At 50.8% G+C, this 25,668-nt stretch overlaps 2 protein-coding genes across 6 annotated transcripts in view; one reads left to right on the top strand and one right to left on the bottom strand.

Annotated features, from left to right (window-relative positions):
* ELAPOR1 (endosome-lysosome associated apoptosis and autophagy regulator 1) overlaps nucleotides 1-20,432 on the bottom strand; it is a 53,607-nt gene extending 33,175 nt beyond the window's left edge. For 3 of the 4 annotated variants that reach the window (XM_036015350.1, XM_028502850.2, XM_028502847.2), the window contains exon 1: nucleotides 20,043-20,395. In XM_036015350.1, the coding sequence (XP_035871243.1) occupies nucleotides 20,043-20,195 (153 nt within the window). In that variant the 5' untranslated portion in view covers nucleotides 20,196-20,395. Of the gene's footprint in view, nucleotides 1-20,042 lie in introns of all 4 variants that reach the window. The other variant, XM_028502848.2, reaches the window with a different exon arrangement.
* Nucleotides 1-25,668, top strand: part of C14H1orf194 (chromosome 14 C1orf194 homolog) — a 60,222-nt gene that overhangs the window by 33,509 nt on the left and 1,045 nt on the right. The window contains exons 1-3 of one of the 2 annotated variants that reach the window (XM_028503159.2): nucleotides 21,224-21,490; nucleotides 24,725-24,841; nucleotides 25,546-25,661. In XM_028503159.2, the coding sequence (XP_028358960.1) occupies nucleotides 21,410-21,490; nucleotides 24,725-24,841; nucleotides 25,546-25,661 (314 nt within the window). In that variant the 5' untranslated portion in view covers nucleotides 21,224-21,409. Of the gene's footprint in view, nucleotides 1-21,223; nucleotides 21,491-24,724; nucleotides 24,842-25,545; nucleotides 25,662-25,668 lie in introns of those variants that run through there. The other variant, XM_036015351.1, reaches the window with a different exon arrangement.

Here is a 25,668-nt window from a genome sequence, read left to right as displayed (position 1 = left end):
ACCTAAAAACTGCTGTGCCTTAGAAGCAGTGGCATCTCAGACTTGTGGAAATATGATGAACATGTTTCTCCATCTGCAGTTTTAGACACTTAGGATGATAAGAGAACAATTGTAGAGCTTCATTTGTATTTTCCTTTTATTATAAATATTTACCAACTACCGTATTTTGCCATATGTAATGCACACTTTTTTGCCCAAATTTTTGAGAGAAAAATAAGGATGTGCACTATACCTGGGTATAATGATTACGTACCATGGACATAATAATGGGTATAACAATCCTGTGTATAATGCACACCAAAATGTGGGTGCACATTATACATGGCAAATACGGTACATATTGTATGCCCACCACGTATAGGTACCAGATGGTGTGTCGGGCGTAGCTCAGGACAGTCTCAGAAAACTCAGCCCTTTCATCCAGAGGGAAAGGATGTAGAAGACAAGGGGGCAGTTTGGGGAGCTGTGAGCCTATCTTTGGATGAGAATTTTTGGCTCTGCATGTAGATGTCAGTGTCCCTAGCAAAGAAAGAACACCCGGATGGGAATTCTTTGTGCCTTCGGCCAGCATCTCTTGGGGCCCATTTCTCCTCATAGTTTCAGTCTTTCTGTCCTTTCAGAGGATACTGAAATAAATAAGGCAGTTCCACACAGATGAGTGGCAGGCCTAAAACTGACGCTCTCCAAAGGGTTTTGCCGCAAGAGTGAGGGATAACGTCCGCAGCACACACACGCAGCGGAGGGCGGAGTGAGGCCACAGATGGTCCGGTGTTCTGCCTGCGAACTCACTCATGCTGGGCGTTCGCGGAGTCTTTCGTTTGTGAAAACAAAGTGAAGGTCCTGTGGTATGTCGTTATGTATTGTGACCCTCCTGTTCTACGTTTGAGGTCACAAACACTATATCCTATGTCTTTAATGGTGGCGCCATAGTTTCTTTCTTTCTTTTTAACTTTGTTTTTATTGTCTACACTATTACAGATGTCCCCTCCCCCCTTTCTTTGATCATTCTCCTGTTGTTGGACATTGAATTCAGTTTTTCCTTGTTTAAATAGAACTACAATGAAACGTTCTGTGTATCGCTGGTTATTGCCTTGGGATAAACTTCTGGAAGCAGAATTACTAGAGTTAAAGAGTATGAGTTTCCTTAAGATTTTTGATCAAGAAGACAGATTTCTAGAGAAAACACACATTTCTAAGTCTCTTTCTTGTACATGTTATAGTCAATTTCAAATATCTATTATTAGAAGCCAATATAATGCCCCTCACATACTCACCACCCAGTGCCAATACTTACCAATTTCTGCCATTCTTGCTCATTTACCTCCACTCACGTCTCCCCACTTGAAGTTATTTTTTATAGGTTTTGTTCTTTTAAGGTGAAATTTGTGTACACTGAAACCCACAGCTCCTAACCGTACAATTCGAACAGGTGGATACACTTGAGTGGAACCCCAAGGGGAAGGGGACGACCCCGCCCCTCTGCCACACAGATAGAACAGACCGAGTGCAGCAGGTGTCACCTCCTGCGTCTCAGAGTCACAGAGCTGCTGCTGCTGCGGGAAGTCACCGCCACCCAGGGAAGCAGGGGACCCACACCACTTGGGTTTGTCTTGGCTGGGACAGGGCCCGAATCACGAAGCAGGTGTTCAAGGAAACCCAGATTTTGACTCTGAGGCCTTGGGGATCCAGAGGAGGCTGCTTCCCCCAGCTGCAGGCTCTTCCCCATCTCCTCGCTGTCCCTGAAAAGCAGATCCTTTGGGGACGATGCCCTGGCAGGCCAGGCCAGGCCGGGCCAGGCCAACACCCTGCACTTGGCACAGTGGGGTCAGCAGGTGTTCGCTGACTCAGCTGCAAATGCCTCTTTGCTCGGAATGCACCTGACTCGGACAGGAGCAGGTCCCATTCCACCATCCCCACCGCCAAGGAGAGGATAGACCTCTGCTGGGGGGGGAGCCATGACTTCCGGAACTTATCGCAGAACTCGGGAAACGGCGGAGAATGTCAGAATTTGAACACAAGACTTTCTCTTAGGCCCAGCCCTGGCTGGGTGGTTTCCCGGGCTCCTGTTTTATTTTGTTTTTGTTTTGCTTTGCTTTGTTTTCGCTTTCGGAGTGCCCTCCATCAGGTTTTGGTTTTGGCTGAGGCTCAGGGCACAGTGACCTCGCTTTGCCCTGCTGGGAAGGGTAGGGTGGAAGGCACAGGACCCTCCCTATTGCTCTGCCACTGCCCAGACTGGGGAGGGCAGCGGGCCTTCTCCCTCCTCGCTCCCTCCTTCCCAGCCTCTCGAGAACTGCCGACTCAGTAGCAGGGTCTCCCGAGCCCTCGGGCCCAGACACCCCAGCCCAGAGCTCTGTGGCCTAAACCTGCGCCTGTCAGGTCATCACAACTGCCTGGCCATCACGTTAAAAATAGAGTCCTGGGCTCCTCCCCCATGATTCCGGTTCTCCTCCGGGTCGTTTCTGTTTCCTCCCACCTTTCCGTTTGCCTCGGGACTTAAGTATGGATCCCATTTGGAAGCAAATCAGATAAACCGATCTCCCACAAGACGGGGGTCCTTCATACAGACCCCGGACCACTTCCTCCACACAACCCAGTGCAGAACTTTAGGTGTGGGGGAGGGGAGTTTTAGTTATGTGCGTCTTTCTGGGCACGGGGTCTGCAGTTTTCATCAGATCCTCTCAGGAGTCTGTTATCCACCTTCCCACACACAGAAAAACATTGAACTGTCACAATGTGTTAGTCATTTTAAAATAGCTTAACATTTTACCAGCCAAAGTCTGTTCACAATAGGGGACTGAAACACTTGAACACAATGATTTTCAAATTATGCTCCTGACTCCAGGGGTTTAGAAAGCAAGCCCCTCTGACGGGTGGGGGGTGAGGGGTTCGGGATTCGCACCCCGCCTGTAATGGAGCGATGTCGTTTCTTCGGTCTCTTTTCCATCTCTGCTTCTTCTTCTCAGTTAAGATTTCCTTTGAACCAAAAGTTTCACGCATGAGAAAAGTTTTTTTTTGTTTTTTTAATATATTTTTAAAGATTTTATTTATTTATTTTTAGAGAGGGAAGCGAGGGAGAAAGAGAGAGAGAGAGAAACATCAATGTGCGGTTGCTAGGGGTCATGGCCTGCAACCCAGGCATGTGCCCTGACTGGGAATCGAACCTGTGACACTTAGGTTCGCAGCCCGCGCTCAATCCACTGAACTACACCAGCCAGGGCCACATGAAAAAAGTTTACCACAGTCTTAAGAGCAAATTCCTCTTAACTGTGGAATTGTAGGCACCAAGGTGGACTCAGGGTCAAGGATACCTTTTGGCCTTCACCTCACAAAGTTATTTCTTTTAACCTACAGGTAATGCCCCTTCTCTGCCAGGGCATCAGACCAGCAGCAGGCAAAACAAATGACCACAAGCAGCCGGCCCCTGCTGATGGTCCTCTGCCGGTGGGCTGTTGCCTAGCAACACAGAGCCAGGCGCTCCAGGGCTCCCCATCTGAAGGAGTATGGGGGAGCCTGGCCTTACATCACCCGTGCTGTCCGAGTTTGCTATTCTACTCTGGGTTTCCAGCTTCCACTTCAGTCCAGACCAGCAGGGACAGTGCTCAGCCGGGGCCTGCCTTCCTGGTCTGTGTCCGCGGACACATTACACAGAGCAGATTCTGGGTCTCAGCACGGGCTGAGGCCATCCGCGTCAGCATGCTCTGGGCCGACCTGCCTGTAACTTGAGCTGCCTGTCCATTGGGGGCACAGCCTTGGCCTGGGGGCTCCTGAAAGACACTGATAGGCTGATGAGGAGATGGCACTGGTGTGGTGAGGACAGCCATTACTTGTGAGCATGCATGAACACCCATGCACCTGGGCTCGGGGCACTTTACCTGCTTCTGCCCCTTCAGCCCCCCCAACCCTCCCTGAAATGACCTCTATTGCTGTGACCTTCCTGCTCACAACTGTAACCCACTCCCTCTGTCCCAGGGATCCTCACATCCTGAGTGAGTTTTCTCCGTAGCACTTACCACCCACCAACACGCCTTCTAACTCAGTTACGCACCATGTGCACCGTGGATTTCTGCCCCTGCCCCACTCCAGGGCACACGTGAGCACCACAAGAACAGGGATCTTCGTTTTTGTTCACTGATATGGCCCAAGTGCCCAGAACTCTGCCTGACCCGTAGCAGGCAGACATCAGTAACTATTTGCTGAGGGACTGAATGACAGGACAAGGGCACGGCTCTAGAGCAGCTCTAGAGCCGTGCAAGGTGCTCTGGATTGGGGCTGAAAGACCTAGAGGCTCATCTCGTCCTGCCACGCTCAGACTGCAGACCAGTTATTAGGTCTCCCCATGCTCGGTTCCCTCGTCCATAAAATGGGGATGATAAGACTTTGCTACGACGACTAACCAGAATCCACATGCCCCGCCCCACAATACTGAGTAACACGTAACACCAACCTCTCAGGACTATAGGAGATGTTCAGGAAAGCTCTTTGTAAACCAGTTTAAAAAAAAAAAAAAAAGCAGCCAGCTACCACTGCATCCCTGACAGGAAAGGATGCACAGAGGGGCACCCAGGCCTCCTCTTTTCTTTCTGGCGGTAGGACTGGGCGAAGGGAGCCTGGCACCATCTCTGGCCCAAGGACGAGGGCGGCGGCGGCGCTGAACCCCTCCCCGCTGCCCCGGTGTTTGCTGCGTGCCCTGACTCGCCCTCATCTTGGGGCCTCTTCTCGTGCATATGAAACGACATCTGTCCTCTCACCACTTTTCTCCCCTAGCGACTTGCCCAAAGCTCATCTCGCCAGGAGAAAGGCCGGCTGCTGACGTTTATGACACTCGGTAACTGCGGCCAGTCCATCGAGGGCAGAGGGCTTTTCAGTGTTGCTTGTAAATGTCCCTTGGATTGGAATGGCTTTGTCACTAGGAAACAAAATGTCCCTTTATAAAGTCCAGTCCCCTTCTGATAGGTGAGGGCCTGGTACTCACATCTGTCTACAAGACAGGGCTTTATGAGATTATATTTCAAAGATGTCCTTTTCTTGTTTTGTTTTGTTTTAAATTTTTAAAAATGAGATCAAAATGTTCCATTGAGTTGTTTTTACCTGAGTTTTTAATCATACATGAAAGAAGCAGGTCAACAAGGTCCTGGCCTGTGCAAAACTCTCCAAGGACAGCTCGGTGTTTTGATGTCCTAGCTGCTTCACAGAGAACTTGAACCTGGAGGACAGACTCCCTGTCTTTGCTGCCTCCTCTCCTCCGAGCCACTCTCCAGGCTGCAGCCAGGGTGACCCACCTGAACTGCCGAACAGAACGTGTCACTGGGCCGCTGTGGGCCTCTCAGAGCGAGCCCCAGACTCCCCGCGGAGCTTACAAGGCCCTTCGCCCCCGGCCCCTGCTTGTTCCCCCAGCCCTGCCCGTGTTCCGACTCTAGGCCCGCACCGCAATGCTTAGATGCTGCCCACTTCCCGTCAGAGGAATCCAGCCCACGGTACACCCTAAGACATGATAAGGGGATGCCAGTTTAACCAAGGCGGCCCTGCATACACGGGGGCCACTGTGTCCAGCTGCAGAGCTTGTGCGCTGTGCAATCCCTGGGCACGCCGTTCACGTACTGGTATGAAGCCACAGAATAGGAATGCTGTAAATATATATAAACGTAGTATCAGGCAGTCGGTAACAGATGAGAAATAATGTTTTAGGAATTTTTAAGCCCTAGCTGGCGTAGCTCAGTGGATTGAGCGAGGGCTGCGAACCAAAGTGTCGCAGGTTTGATTCCCAGTCAGGGCACATGCTTGGGTTGCAGGCCATGGTCCCCAGCAATTGCACATTGATGCTTCTCTCTCTCTCTCCTTCCCTTCCCTCTCTAAAGAATAAGTAAATAAAATCTTTAAAAAAAAGAATTTTTAAAAAGAAGTGATTTCTTTAATGCCTCCCAGTTTTCCTTTTGCCTCCTGCCCATATCTATAATCTCCTGACTTAAAATTTAACTCCTCCAATCCCGATCTGAATAATTAAAATTATAATTGAAAGACACTGTTCATAACTAGTGTCTCATACTTTCATCCTGTGTCCAGCCCATTGTCCCACGAGCTTTCTCCTGCTTCTGGTTTTGATCTCCCAGCAAGAGAAGCCTAAGGCCAGGGTTGCACCCCATCTCCTGTGCATCCCCAGTGTCTCGGGAGCGCAAACTGACTTCAGTCCTAAGTCTGAAGGCAGCAAGAGCTGCTTCCTGGCAGGAAAACTAGGTGACAGGGGACAGAAGTGGGAGGAATACTCTTTATTCTGTACCCATCTATGCTTTTGGAATTGATTATCATGTAGATGAGCTACTTGTTCAAACCATTATTTTAATCAAGCATTTTTTAAGTTGATGCCTCTCTTAGAAGCTTTTTTCAGCAGGATTTTTGGAGCGGTGGGTACAGGCCTGCCAGGCAGTGGGAAGCCTGCAGCGTTCCACCACCCTGGGCGGGAGGGAAACTGAGGCTGTGCTTCTCGGATGACTGGCCCATGGTGAAAGGCTCTGGAGAGGACAGACTAGGACATCGGGAAGCCTCGGCCTGCTGGTGGAGGGAGGGTGATGGGAATGGTTCTCTTATTACCTCCCAAGTCTTATCTGTGCCTCGCCAAGGGATCTGGTCAGCTGTGGGCACTACGCTGATGGGCGAGTGCGGTGAACCAGAGGGCTGAACAGACACTGGGCGGGCGCCGCTTGTCCTGTAAAATGACAGCTGCTGTAGCTGTAGACACCTGAATTGCTTGTGAAATTTCTGAATAAAATTCCCAGGCCATTCCGTGGGACAGTCTCACCGTTGGCCATCGCCAGATGTCACTACCCGAAATTCTGGCCCATCCTTCTGCCACCCCTGGAAAACTAGCGATGGGTGAGTAGACAACCAGTTCTGGGGCACCGGCGCCTGACCCTGAAGGCCGTCAGAGGCCGGGCTCTTCCCCGAACAGGCTTGGCCGCAGCCCCGGGCCAGGATCTGGGGGCAGGTTGGGTGGACGTGTCTCTGGGCCGGCGGCTTCAGAAAAGATGCTCAGCAGTTGGCCAGGTTTCTGCACCGACAGAGTCCAGTCACTGTCCCGTAAAACTGGAACTAGTCACTCTGGGCCTCAGTTACCTTGACCTTCATTCTAGAAAGAGCTAAGAAATCAGAAAAGTCTGTAGGAAGGATCACAGCCCTTTCCTGAGTGCTCTTTTGAACTGCTTACCATGTGGCCATATTACCTGATCAAAAATGTTTTAATAGAGTTTTAGGAAATGTATCTCCCTGTCTTTATCACTTACCCCCTCCAGAGTGGCACGGGTTTACCACGGGTCCTCTAAGGAAAAGGGTCAGAAAAGAGGACTGTACCCTCTCCTCCCACCCCTGCCCCGCCCTCCTCACCCCTGACGTCCCACCAGCCCCAACCAAGGCGCACTTTCCTGGTCCTTCGAGAACACAGGTGGCAGACACAAGGCCCACGGGCCCAATCCAGCCCTCCACCTGATTTTATCCGGCCCAGCACCTGGTTTCTGCCCGGTGGTAGTGCCGAGCTCTCACTTAACTGCTAAGGAGTGGTTACATGTATACAGTCCTAAAATTACGTTCGGCCCTTTGAAGGCAATTGCCAGGCTGATGTGGCCCCCGGTGAAAATGAGCTCGACACCCCTGTGTGAGAAGGTGAGAGCTCTGTCCTCCACGCCACTCACGGGGCGATGATCATGCATCGCCTGGTGCTGCTGTCACTCCTCAGGCCTGGTCCCAACCCGATAGCAAAGTCCCTGACTCATACTTCCCTGTGACAGCCCCAACTGTCCAGCTGCTTTGCCCGCGCACCGGACACTCCCCAGACATTTTGGAGAATTTCATATTGTTTTAGAATTGGTTGGCGGGGGGTCTTCTAATCCAAAGTCCGACCTGGTGCAGACATCCTGATAGGCCTGGCAGGCGGTTCCAGCTGTTGGCCAGCTGGGAGGTCAAAGAGATCTAGAGGCAGAGGCATGTACTCTTTTCGGAGTATTTATTTAGTGTAACTGCCTACGCTTAGAATGTTGAAACGACAGGGGATGCACGGGATAAAAAGTGAAAGGTCTCCCTCCCCTCTCGCAGGGCACCCTGTGCGTGGTGTGATGTCACACCGGCGGCGCCTACAGCCGTGGCACCTCGGACCAGGGGCTTAAACAGCAGACGCCTGTCTCCCAGTCCCGTAGGCCAGAAATCCAAAGAGGGGTGTTGGCAGCCTGGAGCCTTCAGAGGCCGGGAGGGGCAGCCTGTTCCACGCCTCTTTCCCGCTCGGTGACGGCCAGCAGCCTGGAGCTGCTCGGTTTGTGGCAGTACGACTCTGGTCTTCACACAGCATTTTCCCCTGCAAGTGTTTCTCTGCCCAACCCGCCCCCTCCTTTTTGTCAGGACCCCAGTCCTATTGGATGAGGGCCACCCTATGACCCCATCTTAAGTCGACCACAGCTGCAAAGACCCTATTTCCAAATAGGGTCACGTTCTGAAGTGCTTGGGTCCACAGGGAGTACTCTGAGGTGCATATGAATCTTTAGAGGATACAACTCAACCTCTGCTAGTGCCCATACCTCAGACTGTCCGTCTAGGCAAAGAGAGAATCGTGGCTCTAGACCCATGCTATAAAATTTGAGAATGACTTTTTGGACAACAAAAAAGTAAAAGCAGAATCATGTTACCTTCTGTGAGGGAAATGAAATGAATTTTTATTAAGCATCTCTCGTGGTCCTTGAACTTTGCAAATTTTGTCTCTTTAAGCATCACAGCCACTGAAAATTCCTTGACATCAAAGCCTGTCTTATCCTCTGTTGTGTGCCCAGTGCCTAGTAGAACCTGGTACTGCAGTTGTCACAGAGCAAATATTTGTTCAGTCTGTGGGGTGTATATGATTTCCCCATTTTAAAGATGAAGACGCCTGTTCAGAGATGCTCAGGCACGTGTCTCAAGGTCACACAGCTGATAAGTCAGCTGCAGGATTGGGACCCAAGCCCAAGACGCCCAGTCTTCCAAGCACTTGACCTTTCTGTTCTCAAAGTGTGGTCCCGGGCCAGGCAGCCCTCCGCACTGACCCACTGAATCAGTACTTCCCCGGGTGGGTGGGGCCAGCAATCTGGGCACCGCCCACACTTTGATTTTGAACTTGTAGCCTCCAAAACTGTGTGAAAATAAATTTCTGTTGTCTTAATACACCAAGCTTGTGGTATTTTGTCACTGCAACCCTAGCCAGCTAATACAACTAGTCAATGTTTGTATCTTATTTCTCATTTCTTTTTTTAAATTATTTTCTAAAGATTTTATTTATTTATTTTTAGAGAGGGAAGGGAGGGAGATAGAGAGAGAGAAACATCAATGTGTGGTTGCTGGGGGCCATGGCCTGCACCCAGGCATGTGCCCTGACTGAGAATCGAACCTGCAACACTTTGGTTCACAGCCCGAGCTCAATCCACTGAGCTACGCCAGCCAGGGCTTATTTCTCATTTCTAATTCTCACAACAATCCTGAAAAATTAAACCTGATCGCTCCTTTGATAACTAAGTCTCACAGCCAGCGAAGCTCCACTGGGGATGTGAGCCCCTTTCCAGAGACTGTGCTCTACCTGCCGGTCCTTCCTTCCCGGCCTCGTTGCAGCATGCACCTGACCTGTTTGTGGCCACCCATCCCTTTAAAGGCTGGAATGAGCCATCCGTGTGGGTTTCATATTGTGTAGTAGTTCTTCACGTCTCCTTCATCAGCTCGTTGTGTTCAGTAAGTGCTTGGTGAATGAGTTGTTTTAAACTTAACAGGATTGAAGGTAAAAAACATATGAGAAAAGTTATTTGGTGGAGAAAACATGACAATGGCCAGTGGCCGCTAGAGGAAACTTGTCATCGGTGTTTTCAGACTGACAGCACCTGCTCTCCAGGGCCAGGCACCAGTATGGACAGTGTCCATCAACATTCCTACAAGGGAGAAGACCAGAAAGGGCACAGGGTGGACGAAATGCGTGTCAGAAATAATGGGGCCACCGGGTGCCCACTTGTGTTACTTCACAATTACGAATGTTTAAAAGAGTTTTTTGGGTTTGTTTGTTTTTTTTTCACCCCAGTGCTAGGGGTTTACTCTAGAAATAATGAACATCTCATTATCTGGGGTAAAAAGTATTCTTTTGAAACACGTTTGTAATTGTTCAGCAAGTACCCTACCTGAGGATAAGCACCCACTGAGCTGGTTTCGGGGGGGTGGGAGGATGCCTTAGGCCTGGGGTCACCCCGACGTCCCCCCCACACCAGTATTGGACCAGGTCATGAGTTTTCATCTAAGCAACACTCCGCCGAGTGACCCAACATGCCGCCCTCCCTGGTCTTCAGTCTCTGCAAGTATGAAACTAAGATTTCAGTAGAGATGGGATGAGACCAAGACGTTGTTTCCAAAAACCTTAGATTTTCCTGTTATCTAAAAATCGAAAGGCCGTCTCCTCCTGCAGAGAAGCTCCTGGGCGTCAGTGCGCACCCCCAATACTGTCACCACCGCCCGCGCGCGCGCGAGTGCGCACTCCGCGCATGCGCACTCCTGCCCGGTCCCTTCACTTGCTCGTCACCCACAGCGACCAAGCACGTTGGCCACGGTCACACATTTTTTCTGAAATCTTACATGATCTTTCTCCACATGGGAAAAACTAGCTGGTGACTATAAGAATGAGGAATAGTCTTTTAGATAATCCAGGACTAAAAACTCTACGTGTTCTTTAAAAATCTGCCTTTCCCCCCATAGTTGTCTGTTTCCTCCTGGCTACTTGCTAACCTGTTGCTTTATATTTAGGCACCGCCCCTTCCGGTCTGTGTACAGCACAGGCCGTGACGTGCCTGGCTTTTCCCAAGTGCTCTCCTGAGCCAGACCCATCCTTCGGAGAATTGAAAGAAAGCCGAAGGAACAGACATAATGAATGCTCCCTTTGTCTGTGCTCTGGGTGGCTTACTAGCCACTCTTTTATTTTCCTGCGATTGGGGTCGGAGAGTAAAGCAATCAATTTGAAGCAGAAAGTTAGCCAATTTCAGTTTCCTTTCTAACTCAGAAACAGTTTTCCTTTCTTGTTTTGCATGGGGTAAGGAGACGGACACTCCAGTTAGCATGCAGGCTCATTACATTAAAGGCCAATTATTATGATTATGATTATTATTTGGTCTTTTGTATCAGTAAGATCCAGGTTTAAAAAATCACGTTCTAGGCCTACGAAACTCAATTTTTCTTACACCACATTGTTCTGTGGGCCTTTAAAAAATGCCTTTGGTAATACATGCCAAGTTGATCCTGACTGGTGTGGCTCGGTGGGTTGGGCGTCGTCCTGCAGGCCAGGGGTCACCAGTGTTTTCCCCAGTCAGGGCACATGTCTGCGTTGCATGCTAGGTCTCCAGCTGGGAGTGGGCGGGAGGCAGCCCATCGATGTTTCTCTCACACATTGATGTTTCTCTTCCTTTCTCCCTTCCTTCTCCTCTCTTTAAAAAATAAAGTAAATTTTTTTGAAAATCTAAAAAATAATAATATATGACAAATCTAAGAAAAATAAGTGATAACCTCATATTAAGCCTTTCAGACTTAAAAGAATTTGAAAGCTGGAGGGCCTAGGAGGTATCAAAAATGTACTTTCTTTCCGCAGCTGTCAAGCACTAACTGTAATTATCTGTTCTGTGCTTTATCTGGTATGACATAGGAAAGCTGAAGGAGAAATGTGGCAAATGGCACAATTTTCATCACTTACCAGAGTGACAATACAGCCTGAAGAGCTATGAGTCTGACCAAGTTATTTTGCGAAGGTTTGGCAAAATGAGCCACCAGGTTGGCGTGCCCTGACGGGGACCGGCTGGCAGCTTCGCTGGCAGGCTCTCCAGCAGGGCCCTCCAGGTACCAGTGGTTCCCGGGGGAGCATGAATGGGGCGGGTGGCAGTCCTCCCAGCCAGAGCTTCCCTCCTCCCGTTCCTCCTTTTTTTCTTTAATCCTTACCCGAGGATATGTTTTTACTGATTTTAGAGAGAGGGGAAGGTAGAGAGAGTGCATGCATGATGAGAAACATTGATGTGCGAGAGAAACATGGATGGGTTGTCTCTGTACGCACCCTGACCGGGGATCAAAAGTGCAACCTTTTGGTGCCCAGGACAACGGTCCAACCAACTGAGCCGCCCAGCCAGGGCCGCCTCCTCCTCCTTCTGACTGCAGATGAGTAAGACTAACACTGTCTTTAACAGGCCCTGTGCCAACTTGACCCTTGACTCTTTGACCCACAGTTTCTGCTTTTAAGGCTTCATCCTGCAGATAGACTCAAAGACGTAGGCGTCGGGCCACGTGAGGGGGTGCGCTCTGCAGCACAGTTACCGCATAAATGATTGGAGTCATCCTTCCTTCGAGTTTCTGTTTCAGTGAGTGATGGGACACACATATAGTGGATCACAATTTCGTGGTGAAAAGTAGAGCCATAGTAATGAAAACAGTAAAATGCAGCCAAGGACAGATATTCTAACCTGATTTGTACAGAAAATTAAGAAAAGAGTAGACAGGTGTGCTTGTATAGACATAAAACATTTCAAGAATGTATCTCATCAAGGGTTGACAGAGGCTAGCATCTGGGATTTGCAGGGGGTGAGGGAGGGGAGCTTCTGCTCTCAGCGGACCCCCTTCTCACAGCGTGGACTGCAGCACGGGCGGGCGGGAAACAGAGGGGCGGCTACAAGTCCAGCGGCCTGAGGCCCTGCTCTTGTCCCAGCCGAGTAACCTGGGACAGGCTCACCTCTCTGTGCCTCAGTTTCATGATCCACAAGTGGGGATTCACTCCGGAAACTCTTTGAGTGCCTACTGTGTGGCAGGCACTGGGAATATACAAATGAATAAAACACACAAGAATACCAGCCCTCAAAGGGTTTCCATTCTAGTCAGAGAGACAGACAGTTGAAAAACATATATGTGCACATATGCACATACGAAAATACCGTCAGAGGGTGAAGCGTGCTATGGAGGAGAATAAAGCGTAAAGAGGAGGGGCAGTGGTGTGGGATGGACGAGGGTGGAGCATTTGTAGCACCCACCTGGCAGAGTATTGCAGTCACTAGGCGGGTTAACCCACGTGGGTCACTTGGAACACTCAATATGGGGAGATCATCATCATCATCATCATCATCACTATACAATGTAAAAGTTACTCATAATATTTATTACGCCCTGAGGGACCTTTGATTAAAATCTCGTATCTTCCTTCAGTAGTTTTTGAAACTTCAAAATGCGGATATTCTTTTTTTATTTTGTAACTGGAAAATCACGCTATCCAGCCCCACTCGTCTTCTCTCCATCACTTAAGCAACAGACTCTCCCCTGCCTGCAAGCCAGTCCCTCGTCTTCACCCTCCACACGCCTCGGACCCTCGGCTCGCCCCGTACACTCACCCCGCACAGAGGCCTGCCTAGCCTTCCCGATCTAAATTTGGTCTCCTAGTCACAGTCTCGCAGCCCGTCTTTCATAGAACTTAACCAAATTTATGAGTCGGTCGGAGCGGCTGTGTGTGAGTATCAGCCCTGCTTTCCAAGCCAGGCCCTTCCCCAAGGACCACGGAGATGGGAAAATGCGACAGAAAGGAGACGAGCGTGGGCGTGGCCTGGGCGAAGAGGCGTGGGCGTGGCCTGGGGAGTTCACTCCTGGCTAAGCAGAGAGGGAAGCAGCTGGGAAGGGATTTAGAACAGGAACTAAGCTTAGGGATTTTGGGTGGTTTCTGCTGTAGGAATAACTTCCAGAAACGCTCTGAGGTCACTTGGGGGACTTGGTTGGGGTCTTTCTTGAAACTGGTGGGTTCCTTCAGCTTTGGACCAGGCAAAGATGGTGTGTGTGTGTGTGTGTGTGTGTGTGTGTGGTGTACTGATTTATCAAGGTTTGAAAGGACTGAAAGCATGAGAAAAGGTGAAGGCATACAAAGTCAATGGGAAGTAAAACTGGTGCAATTTCCCCAAGGGAGACAGTGGGTAATATAATACCTTATATTTGATCATGGAATCCCCATTTCCAGGAACACAACTTAAGGAATTAAGAGAATGATAATTTAGCAACTGTTTGCGAGTGTATGTGCAAAGGTATTCATTTCAGTATGTGTATGCTAATAAAAATTAAAAGCTATCTGAATTGGTTGGTTAAATAAATTACAAACATGCTATAAAACCCTATACAGCCTTAAGAAATTATGAAGTAAACCTGTATTTATTAATAGGCAGAAGTGCCCCCTGCATATTATTTAATGAAAAAAGCAGGTTGTGAAACACGTGTGTAATATCCCATTTGTGGATATATATTATATCTATACATACAAGTATATAGTTATAGGAAGTCTGTAAGTATAGAAAGAAGTCTAGAAAGAAAAAAAAAACAAAATATTCACAGTAGTTTTAACCAGTTATGAAATTTTGGTAAGTTTTGTATTTTTTTGCATTTATATTTCTTTTTTAAAAATGAGAATCTATCATTGTTACAAAAACATTATAAAAAACTATTTTAAAAAGTATTTAATAGGTCAGAAGGGGGCAAGGCAATCTGGAGGTCAGTCCTTTCCAAAATCAATACTTTGTATGCTTTGCCTTGAGTACGATGTTTCTCCACTGTGCTGCATCCTCTTGCTGTATGTATTCTCAAAGCAGTGATCTATCCCGGCAGACACAGTGATGAGAAATTCTCAGCTGTCAGTTTTCCAGCAATGTGCTGAAACTATATAAAAGATCCTGTGATACAATGTAAATTAGTTCTCCTTATAATAATCACTCATCATATCTTACATTGTTCTGTCACAGCTTTTAACCAAATTTATAACTATAAGTCATTCGGAGCGGTTGTTTGTATCAACTCTGCTTTTCACAGTGGTACACTGTAAAAATGGCAACAGATTCTCTTCCTCCCTGTATGCATGCCCCTTTGTATGTGACTTGGCAGGGGCTCCCTTCAAGAGGCGGAGTCTATTTCATGGCATGAGCACGTGACTTGCTTTGGCCTATAGGACATTAGCAAACACAATGCAAGGAGAGTCTTGAAAAAGAGCTTGCACATTGGGGCTTGCTGTTTTACTACACTTGGAACTCTGAGGCCATCGCATGCATGTGTCTAAGATGGTCTGCTGGAGAATGAGAGGCCACTTGGAACAGAAGGTGGGGACCCCAATCAAGTGTCACACATCTGAGCGTGGCCATCCTAGCTTATCTAACGTGTAGCCCACCCACTAGCTGGCCAGTCACACAAGGCAGCCCAGCAGAGAGCAGCCAAGCTGCCCCAGGCCCAAAGAGCCACCCTATCAACCTACAGAATTGTGGGCTAAAAATAGTTGCTTTGAGCCACAAAGTCTTGGGGTTGCTTGTTACTCAGCAAAAGCTAACTGATGCAGGTCCGCTTTTTATTGAAAGATTCTCTGGGACAGAGAAGCCACTTCCAAATTAAGAATATACAGTTTTTCCCTGGCTGGTGTAGCTCAGTGGATTGAGCACGGGCTGTAAACCAAAGCATCGCAGGTTCGATTCCCAGTCAGGGCACATGCCTGGGTTGCAGGCCATGGCCCCCAACAACCACACATTGATGTTTCTCTCTCTCTCTCTTTCTCCCTCCCTTCCCTCTCTAAAAATAAATAAATAAAATCTTTTAAAAAATCTTTTTAAAAAGTTCATTTAAAAAAGAATATACAGTTTTCTGGCTAATGATCTTCTTTTAAAAATAAGGAGCACACAGGCAAAGCATATCTCTGCTATTGGATGATGAGAGTATGAACAAGACCTATATTTGCAGAAATTATTTAAATGCCATAGAGCTGGACAATTCCTGGCAATGTCTTCTTCCTAGAAGTTAGTCCCTCCAGTGTCTAAGGAAGCATGAAGCCCCTCATTTTAGGACTCATCCTGAATGTAAAAGGACACTCTAAAAGGTAACTGAGTGCCCCAAATCTGGATAAGGGGTCAGATGGCTCAGAGGGCACTTCCCTGAGAGCCATTACGATACCTCAGAGACCTCTCAGGCCACATGGAGAGCGGTGGCCACCTCCCGTCCAGTGACACTTCTAGTTTATTCTCTCTTCTAGTTAAGAGAGAGAGAGAGAGAGAAACAAAGGTGATACACTGAGACATCAAAATGCTACCGATTTCCAGAAGCCCACCCCTGGAAGTAGCTTCCACCCAGATTCCCTTAGTGAGTGATCCCAATGTATGTATGTCAGTCCAGCTTCCAGAATAAAAGAAAACTCATGAAAACTCATGATGCCTCAGATCACAAGCCACTGAAAACTGAGAAAAACAGTAAACTTCTGGGAAAACGTGACTCCACCTACCCCCACCAAGAGCTCTGAGGAAACGACATCACTTACAAAGGGAAAGTGGCCCCAGAGTTAAGCCCTCACTTAGGGTGTCTGAGGCTACTCACGTCCATGGGATTTGTCTCGCGCCCCACAACCCAGCACCGCACTTCTAGGCTTGTACTTGAAGGACCCTGCACCTGTGCACCAGGTGACAGGTCCCGCACTGTTCAGAGCAGCAGTTTGAAATGGCAAAGCACTGGAAACCCAAATGTCTGCCAACAGGAGAATCAATTTTTAAATTGTGAACTAGTCACACAAAGGAATATTTTACAACACTGAAAATGGACAAAATATAGTAACACTGAACCACATTGGTCAGGGTGCAGCACATTTTTCATATTTACACCCTTCCACGTACCCAACTGCAACCATCCCATAGCAGTTCCTCTGTCTACCTTCTTGGCCTCGGCGACACCTTCTGAACCAGAGCCCTTGCCCCCAGCTCCCTGCCCTCAGCTGCAGCCTGCTTCGGCCATGTTTACTTTGCGGGCACGCCAATCCAACTCTCAGCAGGCAGCCATCTCTGCCAGAAATCCTTTGGGATGTTCTGCTTAGTTTCTGACTTTCCAACCTTGGTTTCTAGCGTACCTCACGCCTACTCCACATTTCAGCCACCTGATCTTCTTGCAATTCTCAGGTTCTCTTCTACCTTCTACCTGCCGACCTTCCCTCAGGCTCCCCACTCTGTCCAGAAAGCACCCCTCCTCCATCTCTGCCCATTGAAATTCTCCTGATTGCTCCAGGGCATTGCTCCAGGGCAAGTACCAACCGTTTAAATAAGTTTCCTTATTTTCCTATCAACTTCTCTCCGGCCACTCCTGCACTGTTGACCACAAATCAATCTTAATCTCATCATTTACCTGCCATTGTTTGTATATCTACCTTTTCTGCCTACTAATGTTTCTTATGCATCTCTGACACGTCAAGGCTACGTACTAGTCACTTCACATGTGTTATTTAACTTAATTTAACCCTCACAACAGCCTTATGAGATAGGTATTGCCACCCCCATTTTATAGATCAGGAATCTTAGGTCGTCCGAAGTTAACTTGCGCACAGTAGCACCCTTACGAAGTGGGTGAGACATCACTCACTCAGCAAATTTTACCCCAAACCACGCCTGCCAGATTCTTCAGCCCTGTGGGCTGTTCGGTGTGGGTCAGGGAGTCCCTGAAAGTGTGGGGGCATCTAGCACGGGGCCTCGGGACAGGCACACGCGTTACAGGCAGCCTCCCGCTTCTCCCGCATTTCATGCGGACCCATCGTGCTGCAGACAGTGGCTGGGCCTTTGGCTCTCGGTCAGCCCGCAGCCTGGGCTAGCACAGAAATGCCAAGCCCCACACAGGGTGTTTCGTTGACTGGTGGCCCTGATGACGGGGAACCTGTGAAAGGAGTGCCAAGTCCCAGCTCAGGGCTGGCAATCTTGAGCTCGCGTTTTAAGGAGTAAAAGATGTGGAGGCCACACGCGGAACCTCCGTGTTTTCTGAGGAGATCCGGGTGGGGGGAGGTGACTCAGGTTCCAGAAACAAGGCTGGGACAGTGCCATTATCATCAGGGTCAGCCTCGGCCTGGTAAGGGTCCTGGCCTTTAACCCACCCAACATGGACTCAGGAGAAACTCACACACAGACACAGACCAGAGAAGGGCCGGTCCACCCTGACTTGGTTTCTCACCCTCTGGGGTGGAAGTCCTGAAACTTGTCGGGTCAGTTCATAATGCCAAGTGAAGAATATTATAATAGTGGGTTTATTCTCTTCCTTATTGTTTTGGAGTCAAGGGTGTTCAGCTGCCACTGTTTGCTCAAGGGGAGTGTAAACAGAACTCGACTCCGTGACTAATGAGCACCCAGCCCCAAGCCACTTTCCCTCTGGCCCGGGGTGTGGACCTCGGGGTAAGGACACTGAGAGGGAAAGGGGGTTGGATACCCCTAATGTGTGTTTTATTTGTACTTTCCTTTCCGTCTAAAGAGCAGTCCTTTCTGCAGTGGGTGGTACTGAAATACCCGTTCATCCTACAGATCCACAAACTGCGTGGTGGGTGGCAGGCAGGGGCTGGAACGCCAATGTGTTGATTTCCACGGTTTTCCGCAGCCCTAGGCTCACTCTCTGTGGCGAGAGCCTTTGCTTAACAATTGTCACTCGTTTAAAAAGGACTAAAGAGAAAATTTGTAACCAAATGCAAAGTTCTCAAGTAGCAACATTCTTCTCCCCCTCCAAACCAAGATGATACAGAGTGTTAAATTTCTCAAATGTCTCACATTCTACACAGCTGACAAAGACCTTCCACTCAGGAGACTCCCATGTTGGGCTCCTAGGCGAGTGGCCTTGTTGCAACTGTTTATCTTAGAGCCACCAAGGCCAGTAAGCCACAGTCACGGACAGAACCTCCCTGCTCCCGGCCATCTTTAAACAGACCAGAAAGTGGCTGGGTGGAAATGCTGATGACGGCAGGGCAGGGAGTCACTGGGGTTGATGACAGTCTTCAGAAGCCCCACTTACTGGGGGCTCACTTGTGTTGTATTCGTGAATGAAGTCCAACGTCGGCACGCACACAGAAATTCTCCCCCCCCGCCCCACCTCTTCACGGTCTGTCATGTGGTAGACAGTCTGTGGCTAGAACTCCGTAATAATACATTTCCATATGGGGTGGGGCTGTGGCCGCCAACCAGTTAGCACTGATGACTTAGAAAAAAACACTTCAGCTTCTCAAAACCTTAGCCAAGTATGACAATTGGGACGACGTTTACAGGGCCAGACCCCTGATGGATTATTATAAAGGCTTCCCCATTTTCTCAGAAATAACACAACAACTTTTGTCATGCCTTCCCCCAGTGAAGTTCTTGTAAATATTTGTTGCTGTCTCTGCCATATGGTTACAGAAGAAAAAAAAAGTTACTCAGGGCCACAACACTATAGAAATGACTGAGTTTTATTACTCCTCAATACCTTTAGGTACCCCTCCAAACAGAATGTCCAAAAGGCCCTTTTGGCCAGAAGGTACCGATTGTCTGAATTATATTTGGCAACAGTTTAGAAACTCCTCGAAAAAGACCTGTGACATACGTCAGCAGAGGTCGGAGAAGGAGAGGAGAGACAGGTGGGAAGAGCAGTGTTAGGGAACTCACAGTCTGGTCACAGGTGGGCCAGGTGCGCTGTCGGGTACACTAAGCAAAGCGCAGAGGGGAGGCAAAGCTATGAAGGGACCTCCACTTAGCAGCCAGCGAGTGACCGCACGCCCGATCCCAGGAGAGAGAGGGGCCTCTCGTGCCTCTTGCACATCTCCTTCTGCACAACTTGCACAGCTTTCATGCTCCTTTGAAGCCATGGTAGAAGCACAAGGATCTCCTGCCCCTCTTCTCCTTTCCCACTTTCTGTCTGGTCCCTCTGCACGCCCATAAGCTTTTGTTCTCAACCACTTTTAAGGTAATTCCATCCCAGCTGGCAAACCACCCATGTCTTCTCCCCTCATGCCGGAGTCCAGGACCCCGGGTCCCCGAAGGTGGGTCCCGAGACCCACCGCGCTCAGCAGCCCAAACTGTTGAGTCTTCCAGGGGGCTGGCCTCTCTGTGAGGCCGGTCCACTTCGCGCCCTCCCCGCCTACCCTCACCCTCAACGAGTCCTAAACTCCGTGGCCTCTGAAGCTGTCCGTGCCTGGGTCCCCAACGTCCCCTCCGGGATCCAAGATTTTTCTGACTAAAGTGGCGTCGGCTCGGGAAGGACAGTACCTCTTTGCAGGCGTGAAGCTCTGGTTCCGCTGCCTGGGTCACCTGGAAGGCGGTCCCAAGCCAAAGCAGCAGCGGTAGAAGCCGGAGTGTGCGCCGCTCAGTTCTTCCCCTGCCTCGGGCAGAGGGATGGAGGCTGCGCCCGGCCTCGGCCATCGCGTCGTCCGGAGCGAACGGCAGCGGCGGCTCAGGTGCTGCGGCGGCTGCTACGGCTGGCCGCAGGCGGAAAAAAGGGGAGGGAGGTTCACGGGGGGAGGATGCAAGGGGCCGGGCTCGCTTCAGTCACCTCCGGGCGGCTACGCCGAAGCCGCCCATCCTTCCTGCTCCCTCCTTCCTCGTCTCCTCCTACCCACGTCGCCTTGGCAACCGCCTCCTCTTTCCCTCCGCGCGGGTGGGGTAGGGACCGCGCGATGCTCTGCCGCTCACCTGCCGGTCACCATGGCAGCCGCCGCCGGTGGCGCGCGCCGCGCGCAAATGCGCGCGCCAGGGGTCTGCAACCGGCCCAACAGGCGAGCACGGGGCTCGCGTAAGAAACGCGGTGGGAGCGTCCTCCAAGCCGTCGCCACCAAATTCATGTTTCCCACGGCCCTCTCGGGTCGTGGGCTATTTACGAGCATCTCTAATCCTGCAGATGTGGCGTTCGACAGACACTAGCACGTCCCGTGTGCGAAGCGCCGGAAAGGGGGTTGAGACGCCGGCTCTCCTCTGGAAGTTACAGCCCAGGGGAGTGGCCTAGAAGGTATCACCTGCCGCAAAGGCAGCCGCCTCTGGGGATCTTCCGTCCATCCTGCGCTTCCATCCGGGCCTCCACACCGACCTCATGCCAAGCCTTGGGACTCGTGCAGTTAAGCTGGGTTAGAGCAAGAATGTTCCTAGTCGGCAGTTTTCCAGGCGCAGCACGTGGGCTCCCGCTTCTCTGCACATCCCCATTCCCTCGCCGGTTGGAAAAAATCCATTTGCTTGGCGCGAGGGAGGAGGAAGTATCTGGGTCCTCTTTTAGGGCTCCTTTCGCCAACCGCAGTCTTTCGCATTAGCCCTGTCCGCCGAGAAGCCTCTGTGGTTTCACCTGTGGCTTACGAGCACGAACCAGGGGCTCCTAGGTGTGCTCAGCCGCCCTCCGGTTCCCAGCAGCTTCGTCCTCCGTGTGTGTGTGTAGGGGGAGGGGGGATGGGGGGGCCCTCCCTCGCTGCACCGCCAGGTGGCGCTCCTATTGATGGGACCTCACCTCAGTCATAGACGGTAGGGCGGTTGCCTGGCAACCGAAAGTGGGCGTTCCAAACAATTGGGACCCGGCATCTCCCGCGCTCAAGGTTGTGTGCGGCTGTGCGGGCTTCCCACTCCTGTTAAGAGCTCTCGCGGGGCATTTTACCATGCCTCCCACCCGAGACCCTTTCCAGCAGCCTATGTTGGATAACGATGATTCCTACTTGGGGAAACTGAGGGCTTCCAAGGTACTGTGGTTTCTTGCACAGACTCCTCCCTGGCAGGGCCGACGGCACTGTTCTTCCTGTCTGCGCGGGCAGAGATGGTAACTTGAAGACCTCCGGGGAGGACCCTGGGGTTCTGGAGAAATCCGTTCCCTGCCTGCCTCCACATGCTCACCTTGAGGTCTGCTAAGGTTTCAGAGGTGCCTTTGAGCAAAGGGAAGTGGAGCCCCAGTCCAGAGGAACCAGGGGCTCTGGCCCTCCGAAGCCACGACTGGTATAGCGGGGCTCACACAGGCCCAGGCTCCACCAGGCCGCACTTGGCCCTGTTTGGGCGACTGTCCTCCAAAAAGGTGTGAGAGAGGGAATGGGGGGAAATCCTCTGGAAAGCCACCAGGTCGTGCTCTGTCTTCCCGCCGTCTGCGTCCTCTGGTTAATGCTGGGGTGTGTTTGTGCATGTGAGTCAGCGATTGGGGAGTTCGGATGACCCTTTTTTCTAGTCGATGTGGTTGGGAGGTTCGACGTGGTGCAAAATAAGGAGAATTAAATAGTCACTGTGGCTTAATAATCCAGTCAAAGAGCTTCTTTTTGTTTATTCGACATTTATTATTCACTGTATGGCACTCTCTAAGGGGCTACTAAACGCTGAGGATATACAGATAAACTAGGTACACGCCTGCTCTTAAGAAACTCCTCTAGAAAAGCCAAACTAGCAACAGCAACAGCAGAAGCGCTCGCACCATGGCACAGGTGTGACAGAGTTACAGGTGATGAATGTGTCAGGAGAACTGGGAACTAGAAGGAAGCCTCCCCGAGCAGGTGAGCTTTGACATCGAAATATGAGTGAGCCGGGCCAGGTGAGCGAGGAGGTGAAATGCGAGTTAGGAAGGAGAAACAGGAACCACACATCGGCCACCAGCAAAACAAAGGAAGCGGCAGGTGCACACACAGCTGGAGAGGAGAGAAAGGGTGACCTGTGTGGGGCCCAGAGCCCAGGCTGGCTGGACGCCGGTGGGAGGTAGAGGAGTGGGCGAGTGGAGGCTGGGCTGCGTGTGCCGCGTGCACCACGCTGGCGAACTAGAACTTCATCTCGGAGGTGCTGGGAGTCGCATCGGGCTTTTGAGCACTGGAGCGGCGCAGAAGATGGGCGTTTTAGAAAGCACAGTGGAGGTGGATACTCGGGGCTGGGGGTGAGGCAAGAGGGCGCAGCGAGGGGGCAGGAGCCCCAGGCGGCAGCCGTCTCCAGCAGGAAGAAGAATGGGCCTGGAGCGGTGACGCAGGACACAGCAGTGAGGTGCGGACGTGAGAGAGGGGCGAGGGTGGGCCCAATGGGACTTCGTGGCTGACTGGATACGAGCGCAAGAGAGCAGACGAGTCTAGGGTAACTCCTAGGCTTCTGAGGGCTTAGCCGATACTGAACGAGTGAGGCATCCAGGGGAAGCAGGTTTGGGGAGAGAGATGTTCAGACCAATGGCGCTGGTGTTGCTTTGTGGTGCCCGTGGGACAGTTGGGTGGGATGCATAGCAGGCAGTGCGGTTGAGTGTCTGCAGCAAAGACGTCTGTCTGGAAGCCGCAGGGTCCGAGTGGTGGTTGGAGCTGTCCGTGGGAGGAAATGAGCTCATCCAGCGAATGTGAGGGTAAGGGAAGCAGGGACTAACCCCCTGGGGAATGCCACTGTCTGAGGGGCAGAGAGGGGACGCAGACCCAAGAAGTAACAGAGGGAGGAGGAGGACCAGAGGAGCAGGACCCCCAGAGGGTGGGGGGGAAATATTTGAGCAAATCAAAGTCATGCTGCCAGAAATTACCGAGGTCAGACAAGACCAGGTCTGGAAAGGATCCACCTGACCCAGACACAAGGATCGTTGGTCACAAGCATGGTGCAGGCTCGGGGCACGGCCAAGCTGAAGGGCAGACTGGAAGCAGGGAGGAAGCGAGGATGGTAAAGGGTGACTCTGGAGGAAGAGCCTGGCTCTGCAGGGAAGGTGACACAGCGGAGTCAGATGGTTACACAGAGTGAGAGAGAGGGGCTGGGTGTAGGGATGCCAGGATGGCGCAGGTTTCTGCGGCTCAAGGAGGGGCTGGGTTCAGGGGAGAAGGCTTATTCTTGAATAAAAGGGGCTTCCCTTTCTCTGAGATGGAAGGGAAGTGGACGTGAAGATGGAGTTCATGCTTGACTTTCCCATTGAGAAACAGTCTCGCCCTTCTTCCGATAAAACTGACGAGGCTTGTGTAGCCTTCTCTGGATGAGAGAGGAGCTGCCTGTGCTTGCCTCGTACGTGTTTGCAGTTCTCTTGTTTCACTTGCCGTCTTTCTTGGGCATACACAATGCCTGGCCTGAAACACACTGATCAATTAATGTCTCGCTGAGCTGAGACACTCCACTCTCGGTCATGTTTGGGGGTGGGGTGGGAAGAGGGTTCCAACATCAGAGAGGTTGCATGAGATTTCTACCAGGTTGTGGTTGTGCTCGCTGGAGTTCAGTCATCGATTCAACTAGCATTTCATTTTTGACCACCCTGTGTTAGGCGGCTGTGCTAGGTCCCGACGGCACAGCGATGAGCAGTACGGCACTTTATATACAATGAAGAAGTCAGTTATGTGCATTTCACATTCACGCTTGCGAGGTTTTATTTAGAGGATGGAAGGTCCAGCGGACTTTTTCTTTGACGTTCCCGAGTCACAGTGATCGTTCCCCGTTTGCTGAAATCTGCTCCTCACCTGCTTAGACACGGCACCCTCCTGGGTCTCCTGCAGCTGCCTGCCTCTGCCCTCCCCCGGTTACAGCACTGTGCACTCATGGCCACTCCTGCCCTGTGGCCACACTCAGCTCTGCAGGCTTCAGCCACGACTTCCCCGGGACAAACCCCAGATCCTGACGACTTGTCCTGCACTCTCCAGCATGTAGCACACTTCCTGTTTTCCACCTGGTGATGGCAGCAGGAGTCTAACCTTTTCCTCACACTCAGGACACCTGAGCCTGAGCTCACCATCTTTCCCGTCTGCTCCCCGCCCTCGGCCCCCTCTCCTGCTCCACCCCTTTCCCTATATTCCTGGCCCATTTCTGTCAGTTCTAAGATTGAAGATGTAGGAGGATCAGAAGCCTGGGGAGTCATGGCCCCTATTGTCCTTCTCTTTGCAGATGTTGCTCTGAGGTTCAGTTAAAATGGGATGGGTTAAGGGGTGGATGCCACTGAGGCCGCCACATCAGCGAGGCCCTGTCGTCGGGTAGCCAGGTCCTCGTGTGTTGTTTTTTTTTTGCAGCAACTGCCATGTAAGAACCCGCCTCACCTCGCTCAGCAACAGGAGCCCTGGAATCGGCTCAACTCAACTCAGACGATCACCTCCATGAGGCGGAATTCTTATTTTTTGGAAGCTGAGGTACCTAATATTGAAATGCCGTTTCTCTTTGAAAGGTAGTCTGTTCCTAACTGCCTCAGTGTCTTTCCTGATTTTGCCCAGTCCAAGGTCCCACCCAATCTAAAACCAAACGCCAGTTTTTCTGGTCTGTGGGAAGTCAGGAGATTTGGGTTTCTGGAGCAGATCACTTTCTCACCAGACTCCTCCCACTTCTGACTAAAACGAAGGCTGAACATAACCATGAATAATGATGAGGCCCACTGAGCCCCAGCTGTGGACAGTATAGTGGTTCCTGCATCTGCAGGGAGAGCTCACTACTCCTTAGACCTCACCATGAGAGACAACTCCAGCCCTTGCCAGCGTGGCTCAGTTGGTTAGCACATCCTCCCCTACACCAAAAGGCTGGGGGTTCGGTTCCAGGTCAGGGCACATACTTAGGTTAGGAGTTAGCTCCCCAGTCAGGGTGTGTCTGGGAGGTAACGAATTGATGTTTCTCCCTCCCTCTCTCCCTTCCTCTCTCTCTAAAATCAATAAACATATTTTTACAAAGACAGAACTCCCTATTGACAAGAATCGTTATGTACAATTTGATTTATAAGGAGTTAGTGGATCCAGGCCCCAAAGAGGTTCACTCCACTTTTGGGGGAAGAGTAGAACCCAACAGAACTTGACTAGAGCAGGGGCAGAGGTGGTGAGTTAACCTTGGAGGGCTTGACTTTCTCTAGATACCCAAGGACGATCTGGATTTCCGCTTAGCAACCTTGTACAACCATCACACGGAGGCGTTCAAGGACAAAAGTGGGGTCCTGATACACCGGGAGACCTCTCAGGACACGCACGGGTAAGAG

This window comes from Phyllostomus discolor, chromosome 14, assembly GCF_004126475.2.
Source record: "Phyllostomus discolor isolate MPI-MPIP mPhyDis1 chromosome 14, mPhyDis1.pri.v3, whole genome shotgun sequence".
In the NCBI taxonomy this organism is placed as follows: Eukaryota; Metazoa; Chordata; class Mammalia; order Chiroptera; family Phyllostomidae; genus Phyllostomus; species Phyllostomus discolor.
The sequence above is the reverse complement of the archived record's forward strand: the minus strand, read 5'-3'. Positions and strand labels throughout refer to the sequence as shown.